Source organism: Euprymna scolopes, chromosome 19 (genome assembly GCF_053919585.1).
Source record: "Euprymna scolopes isolate OS-2025 chromosome 19, ASM5391958v1, whole genome shotgun sequence".
NCBI lineage: Eukaryota > Metazoa > Mollusca > Cephalopoda > Sepiida > Sepiolidae > Euprymna > Euprymna scolopes.
Genome location: NC_136500.1, coordinates 146,468,605 through 146,492,582, shown reverse-complemented (window position 1 = coordinate 146,492,582; position 23,978 = coordinate 146,468,605). Strand labels below are relative to the sequence as shown.

Below are 23,978 nucleotides of genomic sequence, written 5' to 3'. Positions count from 1 at the left end.
AGATTTCAGCCATTGCCTTACATATGCGTACATTAGTTTTCCTCTCAATAATAAGTCAACCCATTAATAACAAGGAATAAGTACCCCCTTCCCAAAACCAAACAAATAATGCAGAGCAATATTTACCTGTAAATTGCAGATATTTAACCGAACGATATGTTCCAACGATCCTGAAAAGTAACATTCGTTTGCATGATTTTCTATCAATTCCTTTTTCATATCGTAAAGTTTCTGGAAGAGTTCAAGTGCCAGTTTTGACTGTCGCAGCAGAAGGTAATTATGGGCCATGTCAGCAATGAGTTCTATTCGTCCAAAATAATCAGGGTTGAGCATATTATAGATGGCAAGAGCGTCATCCGCATAGGGAATGGATTCTTCGAATTTACCTCTGCAAAAACAAGATTAATTTTATTTGATTGCGGGATGATAGTTATAACTAATGAAGTATCTGAAATATTTTTTTAGAAATTGTGATGGGGGTTCAGAAACTGAAAGGTGAAACACATGAGATATTTTTTTATAAACTTTTTTACAATTATGTTTCTAGATTTTTTAGATGAGTTTTGTTTGTCGATTTATTGCGGATTATCATCCTCATCTTTTAGTTGTTGTTTTACGACGTTTCGGCCAACTATTCCTCTGGCCTTCATCAGGTGGTTACCACGACGGGTTAGGAGTTCCAAATGTCTAAACTGCATTCTCAGCAATTACTGCCTTCCATAGTTGCCATCTCACCACGTTTTTGGCCAACTAATCCTCTGGCCTGCATTGGGTAGGATTGAAACCGCTATCTTCAGACAATGTTCACCTGGAACCAGAGATTCAGAATCTCTAACCACTGTGCCACGGGCCCTGAAGGGCGATCCAGCTTGGATTTTTTACATATGCATTTGTCGTAATATGCTAGCAATAAAGATATATCATTGTACTGAATCTCGATGCAATGCTGGTTCTGGATATGACCTAAAACTATATCCGATGGTGAGGCCCCAGCTTGCGAGCTTTGGGGAGTATGGAGCCACCCTTTAATTGCCATTGCTCCCAGGTCCACTCTGATCCGGAGTGATAGTACCTGTTAGAGTCCCAACTATGGGTTGAATAGAATCCGACTTAAAAAACAAATATACTCCATTAAAAAATCGTTCCTTAAAATAACTAGATTCGGCATTAAATAACCTGAAAAAGGTTGGTATGCCGTAAAACAAAAACAACCAACCATCAACGCAAATGATGCAAATAATAAAGAAAAAATTAAAAAAAAAACACTCACTGTCTTTTGTAGACATCTGAAATATAGCGTTGAATAAGTGCTGAATTCATATGAATCCATCCGTATTGTTCTCGGATTTCTTTTGCTTCCATTAATAATCGGAGAGCAGCAACTGCGGATAAAAGAAACAAAATTGTTAAAGAAAACAGTTTTTTTTACATTTTTTTTCAATTTCTAAATGCAGAAATCTTGCTGGTATATATTGAAAAAAAAGGCGGTGATTGAGGCTGAAGGTGGTTACATTGAATAGATGTCAGCTCTACTTCATAACTAAGTTACCGGAATTGATTTTTTTTCAATAAAAGTTTTAAAATAAAGTTGTAGTGCTTTTTTCTTTAGGGCGACAATATTTTGAAAAAAAGTCCTTTCTGATTATGCTTTTTTTAAAAATATTTTGTAATAAAAATATTTTCTTTTAATTTTAAATTAAAAGAAAATATTTTTCATGTTACTTAAAAAAAACCCAAACATTTAAATGCAAAGACTGAAACATTTTTACTACATTTCAATCTAAAAAATAAAAAATGTTTTTATTACAAGATATTTAAAAACCAATTCGAAGTAAAAACTAAAAAATGTGTATTTATTATTTTAAAAAGCAGTTCAATCTAAAAATTTTGAAAAAATACATTTTTATTACAAGATATAAAAATTTCTCAATGTAAAAACTAAAAAATACAGGGTGAAACAATAAAGTTGTCCCCCCTAAAGAAAACAACACTACAGCTTTATTTTAAAAATTTATTGAAAAAAATCAATTCAGTAGTAGAGCTGACATCTATTCAATGTAGCTGCCTTTTAGATATCTTGTAATAAAAATATATTTTTTAATTTTGAATTAAAAGAAAATATTTTTCATGTATACCTAAAAAAACAAACATTTAAATGCAAAGACTAAAACATTTTTAATACAAGATATTAAAAAAAACATTTCAATCTAAAAAAATAAAAAGTATGTTTTTATTACAAGATATTTAAAAACACATTTCCAAATAAAAACAAAAAAATGTGTATTTATTATTTTAAAAAGCATTTTAATGTAAAAATTTAAAAAATATACATTTTTATTACAAGATATAAAAACATTTCAATCTAAAAATTTAAAAAATATACATTTTTATTACAAGATATAAAAACATTTCAATCTAAAAATTTAAAAAATACAGACTGAAATGATAAATTTGTCCCCTATATAAAAATCATACTACAGCTTTTAAAAATTTATTGAAAAAAATCAATCAAGTCGTAGAGCTGACATATATTCAATGTAGCCGACTTAGCCCTCAATCACCACCTTGATATGGGTCCAGAACTGGGAGCATGCCCTATCCACAAGCGCCAAGTAGTTCAGCGATTTCAGATTGGAAGAGGAGGAGGGAAGTGAGAGAAGAATACAAAGTCATAGCACACCTTATAAGTCAAGCCTGGGTTTCTTTGAACTTGTGGCCCTGGATATGCTGAAGAGGCGCAATCAGACCCTGGGTATGGCAGAAGAACTTGGTGCTGGCCCACAAGTCCAAAGAGACCCAGGCTTGGCTTCAGAAGAAGTGCTACGACTTTGTACCCACAGGCACTTGCGGAAAATTTGATCTCTTCGAACCCGTATATGTCAGCTCTACTTCAAAAATAAGTTACCAGAATTGATTTTTTTTTCAATAAAAGTTTTAAAATAAAGTTGTAGTGTTTTTTTCTTTAGGGTGACAATTTTATCGTTGCCCCCTGTATTTGACATAAATAGCAAATGATTATGACAGGAGAAATCATTGTTAAAAATGAGTAACAAGGATATTATTGTTGGGTTTGATGTTTGAATTTGCTACTCTTTACAAAAGAAGGAAGAAAAACATGTGCAAGTATATTATTATGCACTCATGAAGAGGAGGAGTATAACGGTGAAATAGAACCTATTTTATTAATGACTCCACATATTTCCCATTGTAATTTTGTTTACTCCTGTCTTGTGCGTGTTGAAGAGTTGAAGGCCAAAAGGAAAAAGAGAAAACGTTCTACTGACCGTGTTTTCCTTTTTGTCTTGATAACAATTTGGCCACATTACAAAGGCTGACCACCAATTTCTCCCGGTTGATGCTTTCCAGTTTGCGTCTTCGAGATAAGGATGCCATGTACCAATTAAGAGCTTTCTCTACCTGATATCCATCTAAAGAAAAAAAAATGCATCTAGAGAAATGCATCCAAACTAACTGGGAAGAAACTGGTCATGTAGTCATAAAACCACTAAAAACATATGGCCAGGACAACAAAGGGCTTCATCAGGGAAAGAAAATTTTGACAATTTTAGAAAAGCCAAGTCGAGCAATCAAGCATGTATTTCATCGCCTAAAAAAGAGACTGAAGAAAGAAACAAACAAAAAAAAAAGAGACTGAAGAAAGAAAGAAAAAAAAAAAAAGAGACTGAAGAAAGAAAAAAAAAAAAAAAAGAGACTGAAGAAAGAAACAAACAAAAAAAAAAGAGACTGAAGAAAGAAACAAAAAAAAAAAAGAGACTGAAGAAAGAAACAAAAAAAAAAAAAAGAGACTGAAGAAAGAAACAAAAAAAAAAAAAAAGAGACTGAAGAAAGAAACAAAAAAAAAAAAGAGACTGAAGAAAGAAACAAAAAAAAAAAAAAGAGACTGAAGAAAGAAACAAAAAAAAAAAAAGAGACTGAAGAAAGAAACAAAAAAAAAAAAAAAGAGACTGAAGAAAGAAACAAAAAAAAAAAAAAAAGAGACTGAAGAAAGAAACAAAAAAAAAAAAAGAGACTGAAGAAAGAAACAAACAAAAAAAAAGAACTGAAATAATAACAAATCCTCATAAAAGAAAAAAATTGTTCATCAGTTTCAATCCTCTCATGATATTCTTCATAATTAAGCTGAAACTCCATCTACCTCGTTTGTAGCAACGTTTACTTGAGTTGAGATAGCAACCCCATGCTCGAGACAGGGACACAGGGGATTTGAAGAAAGATATAACTTTTTATGTGTTAATTTTTGGAGAATGCAGTTAGGAGATTCAAAGTTCCTATCCGTCGCAGTTACCACCTGACGAAGGCCAGAGGAAGTTGGCCAAAACGTTGTGAACCAATAAAAAAACAAACAAGCAACAACTAATAAAGATGAGACTAATAGTCCGAAATAAAAATAAAATTAACATAAAAAATGCTCATCTCAAAATAAAAAAATTCAAATTAAGGAATAATATATATATATACCAATCGGTACGGACCCGACTATGAAGATCAGATAATGAATAAATGTGGATTTATAAGATCAAAGAATCCAACCTTGATCGCCCTTCGGGGCCCGTGGCGCAGTTGATAGAGACGTTGAATCTCTACGGTTCCAGATGAACATTGTCTGAAGATAGCGGTTTCAATCCCACCCAAAGCGTGCCAGAGGTAATTGGTCAAAAATGTGGTGAGACGACGACAACTACAGATGGCAGTGATGGCTGAGAATGCAGTTAGGAGATTCGAAGTTCCTATCCGTCGCGGTTACCACCTGACGAAGGCCAGAGGAAGTTGGCCGAAACGTTGTGAACCAATAAAAAAACAAACAAGCAACAACTAATAAAGATGAGACTAATAGTCCGAAATAAAAATAAAATTAACATAAAAAAAAAAAAAAAAAAAAATGCTCATCTCAAAATAAAAAAATTCCAATTAAGGAATAATATATATATAAACTTTTTATGTATTCAGATAGAAACAAAAATTTTTTAATATTGCTCAGAAACGAGTTTAAGCATTTCTCTCTCCGACGCCGGTATACACATTAACTCTTTTCTTTTGGGTGCTTTTGGCCTTGATAAGTGATGACTCATTAGTAGGGTTGTGACAACAGCATATTCTTTTTTATTGTTTTGACTCTTGAGTATATACCCGTAAATATCTTATATATTTTTATATAGACTGATGTGGTTTTCGGTTGATTAACTGTGCCTAACTGTGTCGGATATATACTCAAGAATAAAAAGAATATGCTGTTGTCTCAGTCCTACTCATTAGTATAAAAGGATGCTTCTTTGTTAGAATTTGGTTCTTATACGGGTAGAGGACTGCAACAGGAGTAAGAATGTTCGAAAAATTTTACCAGTGACATTGGTAAAGCAGGACATTATCTCAAGACAAGAGGCGTTCATTGGTGGTGAAAAATGTAATGTCACAGGAACAAAGAAATAAAACAGGAAATAAAAATCTGACTCGGAACTTTTTTTAGTGCAAATGAAATTGCCTTATTCGTGGTTCTTCGAAAAACAATTATATTTCCAAAATCTTTTTACATGTGCTTTTTAAAAGTCTCCATATTCTTGGCAACTCACACCGGCCTGGCTAGCGCTTCCTCGCTTTCATTTTCACACTTCTATCTTGCCTGACCAACACTTCACTTCTCTTCTTGAGCACGTGGTGTACTTTTCTCTCCTTTTCTTATGATGCAAGTGTTAGGGAGAGGTGTCTGGGCAATCAAAAGAACACAATAAGTCAATTTCAGGAAAGATGACCTGTAATAGTATTATGGAGGTGTGTCAAGGAAATCAAAAGAATAAAATAAGAAATCCCGGGATTTATAATGACCTATATCCATGATGCCTGGGAATGCGTCAATATTACGTCAATCGGCCTGGAAAGCTAACCGATATTAAATGGGTTAGACCAAAAACCAGCAAAAAGTACAATAAACAAAAGCTGACAAAAATAAGGTAAACAGGTCAATCAACAGGAACTATGATCCAGAGAGTTGCAAAATAATAAACAAGCTGGCGAGAAAAAAATCAACAGGTCAAAGTGATATAAATAAAAGAGCAAAGGGAAAAGACACAAAAAAGACACAAAGCGAAAATACAGGTCGACACAGAATTCTGCGACCCATCTTCTCCACCGCTCTACGATGTTAGTTATCACTTTTATTTTGAAGTATAAAATGTAAAAAAACAAATCTGTATTGAAAACAAAAAAAGTGTCTCGTATTCATTTTAAAATGAAATAAACTTTTTGTTTATACAACCAAGAGAACTTGACGATCACAGTCCATTCATATATGTAAAACAAGCTCGCACACACTAATTTGCATATGTGTATCACGATGTAACAGTGCGCGATTTTCTTATTTGTTCATAATTATTCCATATTGATCATGTGCTGCAAACATGCTCACGTGAAGGCTGGACACCATGCGGTAAGATATTTTTTTTTTTTTTTACATGGAGAGGTACGTCTGAAGACTTATTACATTTCATTTTTATCTTAACTGCTACAACGGAGTGGTCAGATGATCCCAGAGGAGATAGAACAGAACATGAACACAGCTCAGGGGAAGTTGTGAGGAAAAGGTCTAGAAGGCTTGCATATTGACCGGGTGTATCGGGCACACGGGTGGGTTCGTGAACAATCTGACTGAGGTCATAGGCAATGGCAAAATTATGAAAAAAAACCCCCTCATCATCGGTTTTATTTGAGTGGGTCAGCCATTCCACATTATGGATATTGAAGTCACCACAAATGTGAATGCTAGCCGAAGGATGAGCAGACAGGATGTGGTCAATTTTCTCAGATATGCTCTTAAAGATAGTAACCCCACTGTTGTGGGGGCGATAGAGGGCAAATATAAATGCAGTGGTATAAGCTAGTCCAACCCGGAAACACATATAAGGTAAATTAGGGTCTTCTCTGGAGATATCCCTGCCACATGGAAAGCCATCTTTGATGTAGGCACATATTCCATGCCCATGGCGATCTTGGGGGTCAGATTTAGATGTTAAGTTGGAGTATCCTTTAATTATGAATTCGTCTAGAGAAGTGGTATTTTATATATCGATCCTAATGCATCTGTAGCAGAAACAAATAGAACTCTTTTCTTGTGCGTTAGTGCCTCCCCTGACTGTGCGATATGGCACATACTGACCAATCAGAGGCATAGCGCAGGGATCTTCCTTACCCCCTTAAGGAACTATAACTGCTTCCGTCCCGGACAAGAAAAACTCTTCCTTTTTCCAGCGAGATGTCAAGGAGAGCAGACCTGTTTCCTCACTCTCTCTCTCTCTCTGCCTACATCGGTATTGACTGTCCCCACTTGGGAATAACTACCGGGCAAAGGCAGACGAGTTCTATCCCAGCTATATCTAAATGGCATCTTGCCTTACTTCGATAAACCTTTTCCTTGCAAGTTTTACAAAGTCGTTTGTTCGTTTATTCAGTAGCTTGTGTTGAAATATTTATTTTATTAGGGAGTGCCCGAAAAGCATTAACCCAACTCCCTAAACATCCCACTATATAACAGTTTCCATGGAGTTTTGCTCCAGCAAAAAGGTTGAAAAGACACTGCCATAGATGGTAGTGGCGTCTACGTAAATGTTATTTGCAACTGCTTAATGTATTACAAAAAAAAAACGTAACTCACTTCTTTCAGCAAGCAATCCCATCGTGTTGAGCATTACTGACATGGTCGGATGCTCCAAATTACCCAAGCTTGTCATGCTTTCCAATAACAGTGATTCAGCTTTTTCTATTTGACCTAGAAAACAAAAACATTAGAACATTTTTATTTTACAAAGCTTCTATTTCTTTCTTACCATATCAACCTTTTGTTGAGTCATTTTATCTTTTTATCCTACATTTATTCACTAATACCTAAGGTATGAACCCTCTGCCTCTTCCATTACTCAATTAGCCGACTTCATCATGGTTGTTTCTAGAAATTATCTTTTTACTTTACAATCTGTCATTTATTATTACACTAGCGGGTGTGCCTGGCGTTGCCCGGATGTTTAGAGGTGTAAAAGAAAATAAAAAAAAGATTTGGTTGGTAGGTAGGCTTGAACCCGAAGCCTTGAGGTCAATAGCCTGATAACTTACCGCGACGCTACAAAGGCAAAGAAGTGATAATGATTGAAATTAAACAATTAAAAAGTTAAGTGACAGGTGCTTAAATTTAATGAGGTCAAACATCACGCCATAGGGGAAATGGAATCATGCGCTGCAAACCAGTTTCTGCATTTCCCCTCAAGATGTTAGAGAAAAACCAGCTCCCCATAAAAAGGGGAATATCCAAATGAATAGCAATTGTCTGATATGATGGGTTTTTCTGCATTGATCAAGGCTCATTGCTTTTCTGCACATCCCAGCTCGAGTGCCAAGGAGCTTGGTTTTGTTATGGGTTCAGTTTCACTTTTATACTGAAAAGCCAAACACACGGAGAGTAAAAAATATCGCGAAAATAGCGTGTAAAAGTCGCTCAAATAAAATATAGATGCAACCTCGTTTTGTAAATCGGAGATATTATAATCTAGGTAGTATATAAAAGGTTCTAAGAAACAGTGACCCCCTTGAGCGACCCCCACCCTTTACCAGACATACAAAAAAATGTGCACACACTAACACACATTTTGCCTCTTATATATATAGGTTTAATCTGGGAAATCCGACTCTCACAAATGCATACAGATGGTAGCATGCTTTGTCACTCTCTAATATTTTTCTACTCTCCTAAAACTCTGAGTTTAATATTCTGCACTTTCTAAAATTGATTGCTAACTATTCTGCACTTTCTAAAATTGATTGCTAACTATTCTGCACTTTCTAAAATTGATTGCTAACTATTCTGCACTTACTAAAATTGATTGTTAACTATTCTGCACTTTCTAAAATTGATTGTTAACTATTCTGCACTTTCTAAAATTGATTGCTAACTATTCTGCACTTTCTAAAATTGATTGCTAACTATTCTGCACTTTCTAAAATTGATTGCTAACTATTCTGCACTTACTAAAATTGATTGTTAACTATTCTGCACTTTCTAAAATTGATTGTTAACTATTCTGCACTTTCTAAAATTGATTGTTAACTATTCTGCACTTTCTAAAATTGATTGTTAACTATTCTGCACTTTCTAAAATTGATTGCTAACTATTCTGCACTTTCTAAAATTGATTGCTAACTATTCTGCACTTTCTAAAATTGATTGTTAACTATTCTGCACTTTCTAAAATTGATTGTTAACTATTCTGCACTTTCTAAAATTGATTGTTAACTATTCTGCACTTTCTAAAATTGATTGCTAACTATTCTGCACTTTCTAAAATTGATTGTTAACTATTCTGCACTTTCTAAAATTGATTGTTAACTATTCTGCACTTTCTAAAATTGATTGTTAACTATTCTGCACTTTCTAAAATTGATTGCTAACTATTCTGCACTTTCTAAAATTGATTGCTAACTATTCTGCACTTTCTAAAATTGATTGCTAACTATTCTGCACTTACTAAAATTGATTGTTAACTATTCTGCACTTTCTAAAATTGATTGTTAACTATTCTGCACTTACTAAAATTGATTGTTAACTATTCTGCACTTTCTAAAATTGATTGTTAACTATTCTGCACTTACTAAAATTGATTGTTAACTATTCTGCACTTTCTAAAATTGATTGCTAACTATTCTGCACTTTCTAAAATTGATTGCTAACTATTCTGCACTTTCTAAAATTGATTGCTAACTATTCTGCACTTACTAAAATTGATTGTTAACTATTCTGCACTTTCTAAAATTGATTGTTAACTATTCTGCACTTACTAAAATTGATTGTTAACTATTCTGCACTTTCTAAAATTGATTGTTAACTATTCTGCACTTACTAAAATTGATTGTTAACTATTCTGCACTTTCGACAGACAATTTCCGAGATTGATTACTCATTACTTCACGAGATCACCAGCATATAAAGAGAAGCAACAATCATTTTTTTCTTTATTCTTTTTGTTTGCCACTAAATACTACGGGCTGCAAAAAATCAAGTTTGTACCAATTTTTAAGGCATTTAATCATGGATACTTTAAATAATTTATTTTCATAAATTTCAATTGAAGATTTGCACATAATTAGAGAAAAAGTTATATAAAACTCGCAGAAGGATAATCAGGTTGGAATACTTGGAATTGTAACTATGATGACTTTATCGGCAAGCCTTCATCTGAAACAAAAATTTTAATGAAGAAACTTGGACGGATCTCAATCATTAGATGTAAACAAACATTTTCTACAATTTTCAACCAAATATACCTTAATGAAGTTTTGATGCTGCGTACAGTTTTAATGCTGCATACAGTTTTGATGCTGGCTTGTTGCATCTGCTTGCCTAGATACAGGAAACAATCTGTGGATGACTATATTCCCCCCTGTGCTCTTAAGTAGAGTTCTCGTAGGAAAATCATTAACTGCCATTTTGAGCTTTCTGGCAACTGACAATGTTTACATTGAGATTTTGCTTACATCCAGTAGGTGCCGGATAATTGCATAGGGGTTAGAAGTGCTGAATGTCAACTTGACAGTAAAGTTTCAATCCAGGCTTGAGGCACTCGCTTGTCTAGCAACACTCAAGAGCTGTGATACAGCAAAACAATCTATCTGTGGATAAGTATCTCTCTCTCTCTCTCTCTCTCTCTCTCTCTCTATATATATATATATATATATATATATATATATATATATATATATATATATATATATATATGACCTGCCATAAACCAGTTCTCCCACTGAGCCTCTCCTAATTTTGTCTGGTGCAGAGGGTTGATAATAGCAATTAAGACATTCAAAGGGTAAACATCCAGCAGGCATATGTGTGTGTATGTACGTTTATATATATATATATATACATATATATATATATATATATATATAAAATATAAAGCTGAATGTGTGTGTGTGTGTCTGGTCATGAATAGGCTCCTATATGGTTGACTATTTTAAAAAACTGATTACATATAATGAAAGAAGATGTATCGAGACACAGGAATGGGTATGTTTGATCTGGCAGAACAGTGGTTCATTAAAATTGTGGGGTCTGCGTTCGCACCTGGTCCACAAAGTATGGAAATAAAAAATTTAAAAATTAAATAAAAAAACGTTTACAAAGGTTTTTGATATAGATGTACAGAATACTTTGATAAGTATGTTTCAACTTAAATAGGGATGGTATAATAAAATTGTGGGGTCTGCGTTCGTGCCTGGCCTCCATAGAATGGAAATAGGCACAAACTTTAATAAAGACTTTTCATATCTATCTGCGTAAGTATACTTTGATAATTATGTTTCAGTTTGTATAATAAAATTATGGGGTGTTCGTTTGTGCCTGACCTCCATAGAATGGAAATATGTCACAAAGTTTAACAAGTTTTTTTAATATAGATCCACAGAATATTGTGATAAGTGTTTCAGTGTGAACAGGTATGGTATAATAAATTATGGGGTTGATCTATTTTATTTTTATTTTTATCATATTTTGCTTTGGTTTTGATACCCCCAAATTCGAAGCTATCTCTTTACAACGCTTCCTTTTCATAACCTATCATACTTTCATAAATCAGAGTCCATTTTGTGTAGGCTGTTTTTGAACCCAGTTAACGATGGGTACTTTTGCTAGTACATATATATATATATATATATATATATATAAAGATATATATATATATATATATATATATATCTTTATATATATATTTATTATATATATATATAACACTCATAACACTAAGTATGTGTGTGCATTTGGTGTTTGGGGGGGCAATAAGAGAAGGGTACAAATTCATAACACTCTTTCTGAAGCCAGGACTGGATCTCTTTGGACGTGGGTGAGAATCGAGTTCTGCTGCCACATCCAGGGTCTGTTAGTGGCCGCCTGATTGCACCAGGGGATCACCACACTCTTCAGCACATTCAGGTACATTTTGGTGTTGACTTTTAAGCCGACTTCAAAGATGGCATAATGTGACACTCATTTGAAACCACACGAACACCATAACCATGGCTGAGAACTTTGTTTTCATCACCCTAGGCATGCCTCTGTTATGCGTGGCAATCCAGTGATGCATTTTGAGTGTGCTAGCAATGGTCTTGTCATAACTTGCATTCGTAAAAAGCAGAGTTGTACAGCGGTGCATCTTCAATCTCGCTCATTGGACATTGCGTCACTTTCAGACATGATAGAAGGCTCCTATTGCTCTTGGAATTTTTACACAACTGGCAATAAATAACAATAAAACAAGACAACCGTAAAAAAAAGAAAACCGGTTTTCATCAAATGGAAATGGAAACCTGTTGTCTTTTCTAAGGTGACAATATTATCGTTTCACCCTGTATAAAATAATCCAGGGAAAATAGTTGTGCTGAATTTCTTAAAACTAAAATTTCAAATATGTTTTAAAGAAATTTAAAATATAGAAAGTATTATGGCACAAAAGGAAATAGTACATATTCAATCCTGAACAACATCACGTCTTTCTGTTATATATTTTTGTTATATATTTTTGTTATATATTTTTGTTATATATTTTTATTATATATTTCTGTTATATATTTTTGTTATATATTTTTATTATATATTTTTATTATATATTTCTGTTATATATTTTTGTTATATATTTTTATTATATATTTCTGTAATATATTTTACTTATATATTTTTATTATATATTTCTGTTATATATTTTTGTTATATATTTTTATTATATATTTCTGTAATATATTTTACTTATATATTTTTATTATATATTTCTGTAATATATTTTTGTTATATATTTTTATTATATATTTCTGTAATATATTTTACTTATATATTTTTATTATATATTTCTGTTATATACTTTTGTTATATATTTTTATTATATATTTCTGTAATATATTTTACTTATATATTTTTATTATATATTTCTGTTATATATTTTTGTTATATATTTTTATTATATATTTCTGTAATATATTTTACTTATATATTTTTATTATATATTTTTGTTATATATTTTTGTTATATATTTTTGTTATATATTTTACTTATATATTTTTGTTATATATTTCTGTTATATATTTTTATTATATATTTCTGTTATATATTTTCGTTATATATTTTTGTTATATATCTTTGTTATATATTTCTGTTATATATTTTTATTATATATTTCTGTTATATATTTTTATTATATATTTGTTTTATATATTTCTGTTATATATTTTTGTTGTATATTTCTGTTATATATATTTGTTATATATTTCTGTTATATATTTTTATTATATATTTCTGTTATATATTTCTGTTATATATATTTGTTATATATTTTTATTATATATTTTTATTATATATTTCTGTTATATATTTTTGTTATATATTTTTATTATATATTTCTGTAATATATTTTGCTTATATATTTTTATTATATATTTCTGTTATATATTTTTGTTATATATTTTTATTATATATTTCTGTTATATATTTTTATTATATATTTCTGTTATATATTTCTGTTATATATATTTGTTATATATTTTTATTATATATTTTTATTATATATTTCTGTTGTATATTTTTGTTATATATTTTTATTATATATTTCTGTAATATATTTTACTTATATATTTTTATTATATATTTCTGTAATATATTTTACTTATATATTTTTATTATATATTTCTGTTATATATTTTTGTTATATATTTTTATTATATATTTCTGTAATATATTTTACTTATATATTTTTATTATATATTTCTGTAATATATTTTTGTTATATATTTTTATTATATATTTCTGTAATATATTTTACTTATATATTTTTATTATATATTTCTGTTATATATTTTTATTATATATTTCTGTTATATATTTTTATTATATATTTTTGTTATATATTTTACTTATATATTTTTGTTATATATTTTACTTATATATTTTTGTTATATATTTTACTTATATATTTTTGTTATATATTTTATTTATATATTTTTGTTATATATTTTACTTATATATTTTTATTATATATTTCTGTTATATATTTTCGTTATATATTTTTGTTATATATCTTTGTTATATATTTCTGTTATATATTTTTATTATATATTTCTGTTATATATTTTTATTATATATTTGTTTTATATATTTCTGTTATATATTTTTGTTATATATTTCTGTTATATATATTTGTTATATATTTCTGTTATATATTTTTGTTATATATTTCTGTTATATATATTTGTTATATATTTTTGTTATATATTTTTATTATATATTTCTGTTATATATTTCTGTTATATATTTTTGTTATATATTTCTGTTATATATTTTCGTTATATATTTTTATTATATATTTCTGTTATATATTTTTGTTATATACTTCTGTTATATATTTCTTTTATATATTTTTGTTATATATTCTTGCTGATGAGGAGACTTTGTTTCAAAAAACTATATGATAAAATTACTGTCCAAGACTTAATGTCTATCTCACTAAAAACATCGTTTCCGAAACGAGCGTACAATTTATTGATTATGTTTGTTCTTCCTTGTAAAACTGATTTTTAATTTTTAATTTTAATTATAAATTATCAATCATCTTACTTAATATTAAAATAGCTCTAGGATATATATATGCCTATCGAGCTTATTATATATCTACATTACAACGAGCACTTTCTCTTTTATTTTATTTTAATTGTATTAATCAATGTACTAATACATTGAAATATACTCTGCATTTTAGACTCTTGTTTTAATCCCCTAAGTATATATATATATATATATATATATATATATATATATATATATATATATATATATATGTATATATATTCCAAGGATGGAATACTGTTGCCGCATATGGGCAGGAGCTGCTAGAAAAGACTTGTCCTGCCTTGATAGAGTTCAAAATAGACTTCGTGGCCTGGTGGGAGATGTCTTTTTCTCTTCGCTGCAACCTCTTTCTCACAGAAGAGATGTTGCGAGTTTGTCTCTGCTTTATCGTTATTTTCATGGAAAGTGTTCGACTGAGCTTCAATCTATGGTCCCCCCTCGCCAAACTTTCACAAGAAACACTCGACTAGCTGAAAACATTATCAATAATTTTCCCCCCTCTTTATCTGTGCCTAAACCTAAACATAGATTCCATGATCAAAGCTTCTTTCTTAGAACTGCACGCCTGTGGAATTGTCTTCCGTTTTCCTGCTTTCCAGCTGTCTATAATACGGTTGTCTCCAAGCCCAACATGAACAAGTTTCTGATGAGCCGTTCCACTTAAGTTAACAAATTTACCGAACTTCCATTACTATCAATTACTATATTGTCCTTTTGACTACTCTACACTCTTTAACCCTTATCCTTGAGTGGCCTATCGGCCTTGATAAGTGGGGACGCCTATGTAAAAAAAAAACAAAAAAAAAAACAATATATATATATATATATATATATATATATATATATATATTGTTAAGCATCCAGCATTGATTACACTGAACAGTTCATTTGATTTAAATGCAAGTTAGATAATGAGGTCTTACATCAGTGAAGGAAGCTGATACACACACAAAAAAAAAAAGTTCAGAAGAATGCCCCAATGTCTATTCTCTCCAACATTATCTAGAGGCCGAAAGGAAATACTAAGTGGAAACAGCCGATAAACACAATTATATACAAATTAACAAGGTAAGCTATTATTTCAAACAGTAGGTAGGAAATTTATGAACAGAGTTACTTTCTCAGAATTGCCCGTCTGTTGAACACAGTACCATGTGTCTGCTTTCCGGCTGACTATAACATGTCATAAACCAGTTCTCCCACTAAGTCTCCTTTTATTTTGTCTGGTGCGGAGGGTGACTAATAGTATAGAAAATAAGACATTCAATCTTCAAATCTAAAAAATATGTCTTTTTCTGCTACCACTTCAGACTTCTAACAATGCCTCAATTTGCATTTTCATATTATTCTTGTATCTGAAGTTCCTACACCACTATTTCCTTACAGCAGGCACATGCCAACCGTGGGCGCTTATTGCTCTCCACACTATTACTACAAAAGTGTCCATGACTAAAACTTACCATCAAAACCCAAATTGTAGGCGAGTATTGAACTGCAAGTTACTTTAGCCCGTAACACATCAGATTCTGGACGGTCTTTTACTTCAAGACGTAAACCTTTTTCAGTTGCTCTGAAAGAAAAAAAAAAACTGACCATAAATCTAATTTTTATTAGTTGTAATTTATTTTCATTCATGAGTTAAAATAAAACAAAGACATTATGTACCTGTTATTTTATAACAACCGGGGTACCTGACATTGCCCGGTTGGGTTGAGGTGTAGTAAGGAACCACAGGTGGGGGAATAAAAAAGTGGTAGTAACGGTGGGGAGGGTATCGAAGCAACAGTAGGCAGTTTGGGTGAAGAGAGGTGTTATATAAAAAAGTGGTAGAAGGCAGGCAAGCTTGAAGCTGTAATGCGAAGGAATAAAAAAAAAAAATCTAACATCTTAGCCGATGTCTCCATCACGCAACTGGAAGTCCTGAGCATTGAAATTAAGCGTAGTCAATCCAACGGTGACAATGACTCACTAAAATGTTGACAAAAAAAGCAACTCCTCCTTGAACAAAATTGCCCAATTGATGGTGAAGGAATGAATGTTTTTGGGCAATTTTTCGATATTTGTCAAGCTTGAGAATGATACTGATCGCGTGAGGATCCATCGCGTGTGTCGAAAGTTTTTGCGAGACATACAAACACACACACACACACACACTCACACGCATTTGGTTCTTTCTATATATATATATAGATTACAATTTAACGAAGCTAAAAGCCACTGGAGGATAAAGGTTAACGAAATGGATGAATGTATTATATGGATTCTTTCGACTACTGTTCTCATATTGAATGTCATTTTCACGATGTTTCGATCAATGTAATCACCAACCTTCTTATTGAATTTGGAAATCTGCATGAGCCGTGGTGCAATGGTTAGAGTACTTGGAAAAATCAATTGTAAAAGTGATATTCTTCTGAAGGTTGAAGGTTCAATCCTCAGTGTAGGCGATCAAAAAAGACAATTGAACTGAATACACCATAGCTTATGTTTTACTTCCAGATATACCTATACTGAATTGTACGAGATGTGTCGCTTCTTTACTCTATATTGAATGATATTATCCCTCCTATCGTCTTAAATATCCAGAGTTCGGGCATCAAATTTTACTTTAATTCCTAATATCAATTTAATCATATTTTTTAATGATGTTATCCTATTCATAAACTAACATATGAACAATATTTTAAATCAAATATTAACTCCTCCATCTCAAACCAACCAAATTTAGCTTCCACTGCATGATTTTTACGTATCCCCCTTCCAGTAACAATGAACTGGAAAGCATAGTAATGCAATTTTTTTTCAGTAGATATATTAGCGTCAATAACTCATTAACATTAACTATCCATGCAGGGTCGCAGAAATACCTAGTTTAGGACCCAGGCATGGGGCTAATCCTCTTGGTGCTGATGAACCCGTAGATCTTCTTAGGTCATCCATCTACGAGAAGGAAAACTCTGAAGCTAAACCTAGAGGAGGGAGGCCTCTTTAGTCCTGGACGACGACCGTCCTAGAGTTGGTGACTCAAACAAATTACCGGTTTGCAAACCTAAACTGCTTAAGGAGGAGATAGGCTCCATTCTTTCATACTCCTTCTTTGCCTATTAGCCAGGCACAGAGGTGCGATCACAGAGACTCGACAGAAACACCCAGTGGTCAACCTTGTTTCCTGACTAGGGCAATGAACGCCATTCTCTACTTCTGCCACATTCCATCCCCTAAAACTGGGCACTTTGGGGATACTTGGGTGCCATATATGCCAATGTAATTGGATTTTTGTCTGATGGGTTGAGGGTACTGGATTGACAGTTTCTGGTTGCTGTTTCTGACTGATAGTACAGGCTCCCTAACTCTTTGGTAGTACTTAGAGCGGCTACTCCATCACCAGTTGTATAATATCATGATGATTGTAGTGCCATGTCGTGCATGGAAAGGGACCCTGCACCCACCTCCGGTGGGCTTTCCCAAGGCCACAATCCTGTAGATGAAAAGTTGGCAGATAGTCTACTTGTGTTGCATGTTTGGTATTCTGCACAAGCATATTGTCCAGCACCTCTCACCCTAAAACTGAAACTCTTAAATAAAATAAAATAGCAGTTCAATCAAAAATTATGATTAAACCAGGTTTAAACTAAAACAAAACCATTTTACCTCCTCCCTTGAGGTTTGCATTCACAAATATCTTAGAACTAATTTAGATGATAGTGAATCATTTCTCCAAGCAAACATCCCAGATATCTTAGTACTAAATGAAACTAACCTACACTCCTCGATCCCCTCTAACCATTTTAATATGAACATGCCTAGTTACCTCCCACTTTGCCATAAGGACTCAGACAGACATATGCACGGGCTTGGAGTCTATATTTGAAACACTCTCCCCTTGACTAGAGAAATAAAATTAGAATCAGATGACAAGACCTTTATGTGCTTTAGACTTAACATGCAATATAACATTAGTTACTTATATTTTCTCTCCCTCAGCCCTGAACACTACGCTAATCAACCAATATCTGGGCAGGAGCTGCCAAAAACAGCCTATCATGCCTTGACAGAGTACAAAATAGACTTCGTGGTTTAGTGGGGGATGCCCTTTTCTCTACCCTGCAACCCCTCTCCCACAGAAGAGACGTTGCGAGCCTATCCTTGTTTTATCGTTATTTTCATGGCAGGTGCTCGTCTGAACTCCAATCCCTGGTCCCCCCTCGCCAATCTTTCACGAAAAACACCCGTCTAGCTGAATCCACTGTGAAAAAATTTCCCCCAATCTATATCTGTGCCTAAATCAAAACGCGGATTTCATGAGCAAAGCTTCTTTCTTAGAACTGCACGCCTGTGGAACTCTGTTCCGTCTGCCTGCTTCCCTCCGGACTACAACTTGGATGTCTTCAAGTCTAATGTTAACAAATTCCTAATGAGCCGCCCCCCTAATTAAACACTTCATAAAATCTCCTCACTAACCTGATGTACTTACAATAACCCTTATCCCTGAGTGGCTTCCGGGCCTTGATAAGTGGTGATCACTGTGTAAAAAAAAAAAAAAAAAAAAAAAAAAAAAAGTCTCTGATAGCATAGATACAGCACTTTCCCTCAATACTACTAGCGCACGAGTACATGCAGAAATTCAAATGTAATGTTAACAAACATCTTGCTACCCAACTCCATAAATAGTATCCCTGCAAATTTGGTCCCAAATAGTATCCCCTCACAACTAAGTGGCTGTGTGCCTTGATAGGAGTGAAATGACAATAAAAAAAGAAATTATATTATGTCCACCACAGTAATTGACTTGGATTCTTATACAGACATAGCTGGTAGCACAACACATACATTCTCTATCTCTCATTCCCTATCACAGACGGTTACGTTTCCGTCAGCAAGATCAACATGCCTCACTTCTAGATCTGTTTCTGACAACAATTCCTAATGATTGTGTTACGAATGCCCATCGCCCACTCGGGAATGCTGATCATGCTGTTATAATGGTAGAAATCACCTTTAATTCTCGACCCAAAACAGAAGGCTGACTAGGAAGCCATCAGGGATCTCATCAGAGATGACTCATGGGGAAATATCTTTTTCCTTCTTGAACAATGCACAAATGAGACCACTGAATGGTTCAAAACGGCATTTGAAGCACATGTTCCCATGTGAAAATTCTATAGCAAACCCCACTCTCCCCAATGGTTTACTTCTACTTGTGCAGCTGCCATTGCTCAATGGCAGCATGCATACCACAGATTTAACCGACATAAGTCCAGTACAAACAAACAAAAGTTTATAGAAGCTAGAAGTAAATGAAAGAAATAGTGACAGCTAAGAGAGAATATACCAAAACCACAAGAAAACGCATCAAAGCACAGAAATTAGGAACCCATGATTTCTAGAAAATCTACAACAGTGTAGTAAATAATGGGCAATCAACAATTCCCCCACCATCCAACAATCATGAGGTTATTTACACGGCAACTGAGAAGGCTAACATGCTTGTCAGTCGATTTGCCTCAAACTCCACATTGGACCTCCACATTTGTGGGCAGACGCCATACTAGATGATCTGAAAATTACCCCTTTTCAGGTGCATGATATCATAAAAACCCTATCTCATCCCGGCTGTGCTATTAAAAAAATGGTCCACTGAGGTTGCTCCAGTCCTCTCAAAACTTTACAACAAATGCCTTAATGAATCCTGCTTTCCTGACTGCTTGAAAACTGCTTCTGTGGTACCAGTTTACATGAATTCTGTCGAAAGAACTGACCCAAGAAGAATTTTACTAGATTTGTAAATGCCATCCAGGCACTCAATTCTGCAGGATTCATAAAATTATAGAAATTTGCATCATTCATTGAATTTCCAATTTGGGGAGAGGGGGGGGGGTCCATAAACAATTTCAGCCTTTAATTTCTCTATTTCCTAGAAATTTTATGCAAATATATTTGAAACAGTCACCATCTTCCTCAAGAGCCTTCACAAACTGTTTTATGATGCCAAGTTTTATGTGAAGAAGAGAGAACACAATTTTGGAACACTCCACAAAGGGATAATCCAGAATCAGTTCACTGTGTACAGGCCAATCTTTTTTTTTTATCTAGTACTCTGTTCTTGCCCTGCTATCTGACAAACACAAAAAGCAAGGATATTTTGTGTAGCCGTCTTGTAACCTGAAGAGAAACCCAATCATTTTCAAATCCACACGTATCATCCATTGGTGTTGTCTGTACTAAAGCTTCTCCAGAAGAAATTTGATTTCATCATATTTTTCTTTGAGGGTCATTGAATGGTCGAGAGGAACTGATCCATATACAAGTCGCCATCAAGAAGTTTTTCTCACGTGAAGCCAAAATTATTTCCAGTCACCCTTCACAAGCACAGACCTAGGCATGTGGTTAGGTCTGTAGCCAATAAATTTAGCTTTCAAAATCATATAGGGTTTATCTCCTTCTAACTTACGTTTTTTGATCTAGAGCACTATTTGTGTGAAAAATTAGCAAAAAATAGGCCTAAAATTGTGACAAAATTTTTTAAGACCATCAGAAAAAATGTCATATTTCAAATTTCACTTAGCTGACACAAAATAAGGCATTCAAACAAGAAAGTGCCACATGTAGATTGAATTCAGCAAAAAGAACCAAGAACGCTTATTGGGGATTTGCCATTCAAGAACGCGCATTTTCATCTGTGACCATTTTTTTTTCAATTTTTTCCAAATTTGACATTTTTTTTAGCTTTAAAGGCCCACAGAGTCTCTAATACATAATGAAAGTGTGAAATATTAGTCATTCCAATACAACATACGATCCACTGATCAGAAAACACCAGTTTTATTAAAATCTGATGCAAACAAGAAAAGTTACAACTAATTTTGTAGAGAACGTTCGCTTTTGAAGCCGAAAATAATTTTTTTTGGTAAATTAAATCACAGACTCTAAATAAGTCTGAATAAAAAATCCAACTCATAGAAAAGTTTCTTATTTATGACAATATGTATTTATGACAATATGTATTTATGACAATATGTACTTATGACAATATGTATTCATGACAATATGTATTTATGACAATATGTACTTATGACAATATGTATTCATGACAATATGTATTTTTGACAATATGTATTTATGACAATATGTATTCATGACAATATGTATTCATGACAATATGTATTCATGACAATATGTATTCATGACAATATGTATTTATGACAATATGTATGAGCCAATTTTTTTATTAGTATTGAAATTCAGATGACACATTAATTTATCATTCAGGTCAAATTTTGAAATTTTCTGAAAAAAGTGATCTTTTCATGGTGTGTATGGTAGGAAAATGCTGGAAAACCCATGAATTATGTCCAAAACAATGTACCCAAAGTACACAATCACAGAATTGAAGCTCTGGGAAATTTCCACAGTAAAAAAAATAAAAATAAAATAAAAATAAAAAATAAAAAAAATAACAAAAGTTGAATTGTTGTTCTCTTTACTTCATACTGTTGTTGTGGTACAACATTATCAAAAAGCCATTTTGAGGGTAGTTCACATTCAAATACTGTATGCTTCAATGGGATCAATTAAGTGACACTTACAACATCGCTCCTCTGGGCAAAGAGATTAACTGATTGCAAAATGGGTTGGCGAGGAGAACTACAACCAGAAACCTGTTCATCATATCCAGGAAGTCAGTGAAAACTCAAGTGATGCTGGCTTCATAATTGAAGCATATCATGCAACAGGATAACATTGCCTTAGGGATGAGATTGTCATACACTGCTTGATTAACAGTTTTTCTTTGTAAAGTGACTTTTTTGCTTGCCATCTGTATGATCGTACATGTTATTTCTGGATTTAATAATCAGTAAATCTGAAAAGTATCTTATTTTCAATTTCAATTTTATGTTCTAGTAAAAAAGAAAACAGTACAAGGACTATGATTTTATTATGTTCAGGAAAGTATCCTGTACCTCTATAAGGCCACCATTCGCCCATGTATGGAGTATTGCTGTCATATTTGGGCTGGTGCATCGGCTACTAGTCTCTCGCTCCTTGCCAAGGTTCAAAAGAGAGTCGCAAATCTGATAGGCCCTGAACTGGCATCTAAGCTTCAGCCTCTGTCCCATCGACGAAACATTGCATCCCTCTGCCTGTTCTACAAGTATTTTAATGGTGAATGCTCTAACTAACTGCAAGCACTTGTGCCCCCACGACATGAACACCCTCGACAGACCCGACAGGCTGCAAAATCCCACCCCCACACTGTAGAGATCCCTAGATGTAAAAGATCTTTTTACTCAAATAGTTTCTTCCCCAGAACCGCTAGACTTTAGAATTCCATTCCAAGTCCCTGCTTACCCAACTGTACTGACGTGTAGAAGTTCAAGTGCAACGTGAACAAACATCTTGCTGCCCAAATCCCTACATAGTGCCCCAGTAGTTGTTGCCCCTGATAGTAGTCCCCTACACCAAAGTGGCAATGTGCCTTGTTTGGGGTGAAAATGTAATAAAAAAAAAATAAAAAATAAAAAAAAGTCAAAATACTAATTTTCAATTTAGCGATCTGACACACTTTGAAAATGTTTTAATATCTCTAAAACTAGGCCAGATTTTGTATTCTTAACAGATATTTTTGAATTCCCTATTAAATTTTGACCCGGGAAAATGGTATTACAAGCTATATAACCTTACTTTGAAAAATGACCTAAATTGGCCTCCATGAGAAAAACGTCTTCATCGAGACTTCAATAGTGTCATAAGTCGTCATTGTAAAGAAGAACACATTTTAAACTTCTTTTGAAACCTTCTATAAAAAGGTTCCAATCTGGAGAATAATACTGTTCAGCACCAAGTTGTTGCAAAAGGCCAGCAATGTCATTGCAATATATGGGAAGAATTCAATATGGCGTTTTCTGTAGAAGTTGCAGGCTGTAGTAGATTTTTTTTCTTTGAGTCTTGAAGATTTTAGGAAAGGTTGAGATCTCTTGTCAGATCATTAAGTTCTCTTTGAAAAAAAAGCTGTGGTAGTGAAGACGGAGAAAAACCGGCATCTGAAACAGTGGTTTCATTACTGTCGGTGGACAAAACAGAAGCTTGGTCTTTAGAACCAGGCAATTCTAACTTGAGCAAGCCTTTTAACACTGAAACAGGAATTTCATGGCAGTGTGAAATTGGCCTAATTGCAGACTTGATGTTGATTCCCTTTGTTTTGACCGCACAGAAATAGCAGCCATTGAAATAGTTTTCTGGTTTATACTAGACCATTGTATTAGGTTGGTGCAAAGACAATATCGTTTTCTCACGTATGTTACTTGTATATATGATTTCT

At 33.0% G+C, this 23,978-nt stretch overlaps 1 protein-coding gene across 1 annotated transcript in view; it reads right to left on the bottom strand.

Annotated features, from left to right (window-relative positions):
* The window catches only part of LOC145240037 (uncharacterized), a 50,908-nt gene that overhangs the window by 4,760 nt on the left and 22,170 nt on the right, over positions 1-23,978 (bottom strand). The window contains exons 4-8 of the mRNA XM_080103624.1: positions 16,120-16,229; positions 7,664-7,777; positions 3,285-3,428; positions 1,271-1,382; positions 127-388 (exon numbers count right to left, since the gene is read on the bottom strand). Of these exons, the coding sequence (XP_079959750.1) occupies positions 127-388; positions 1,271-1,382; positions 3,285-3,428; positions 7,664-7,777; positions 16,120-16,229 (742 nt within the window). The remainder of the gene's footprint in view (positions 1-126; positions 389-1,270; positions 1,383-3,284; positions 3,429-7,663; positions 7,778-16,119; positions 16,230-23,978) is intronic.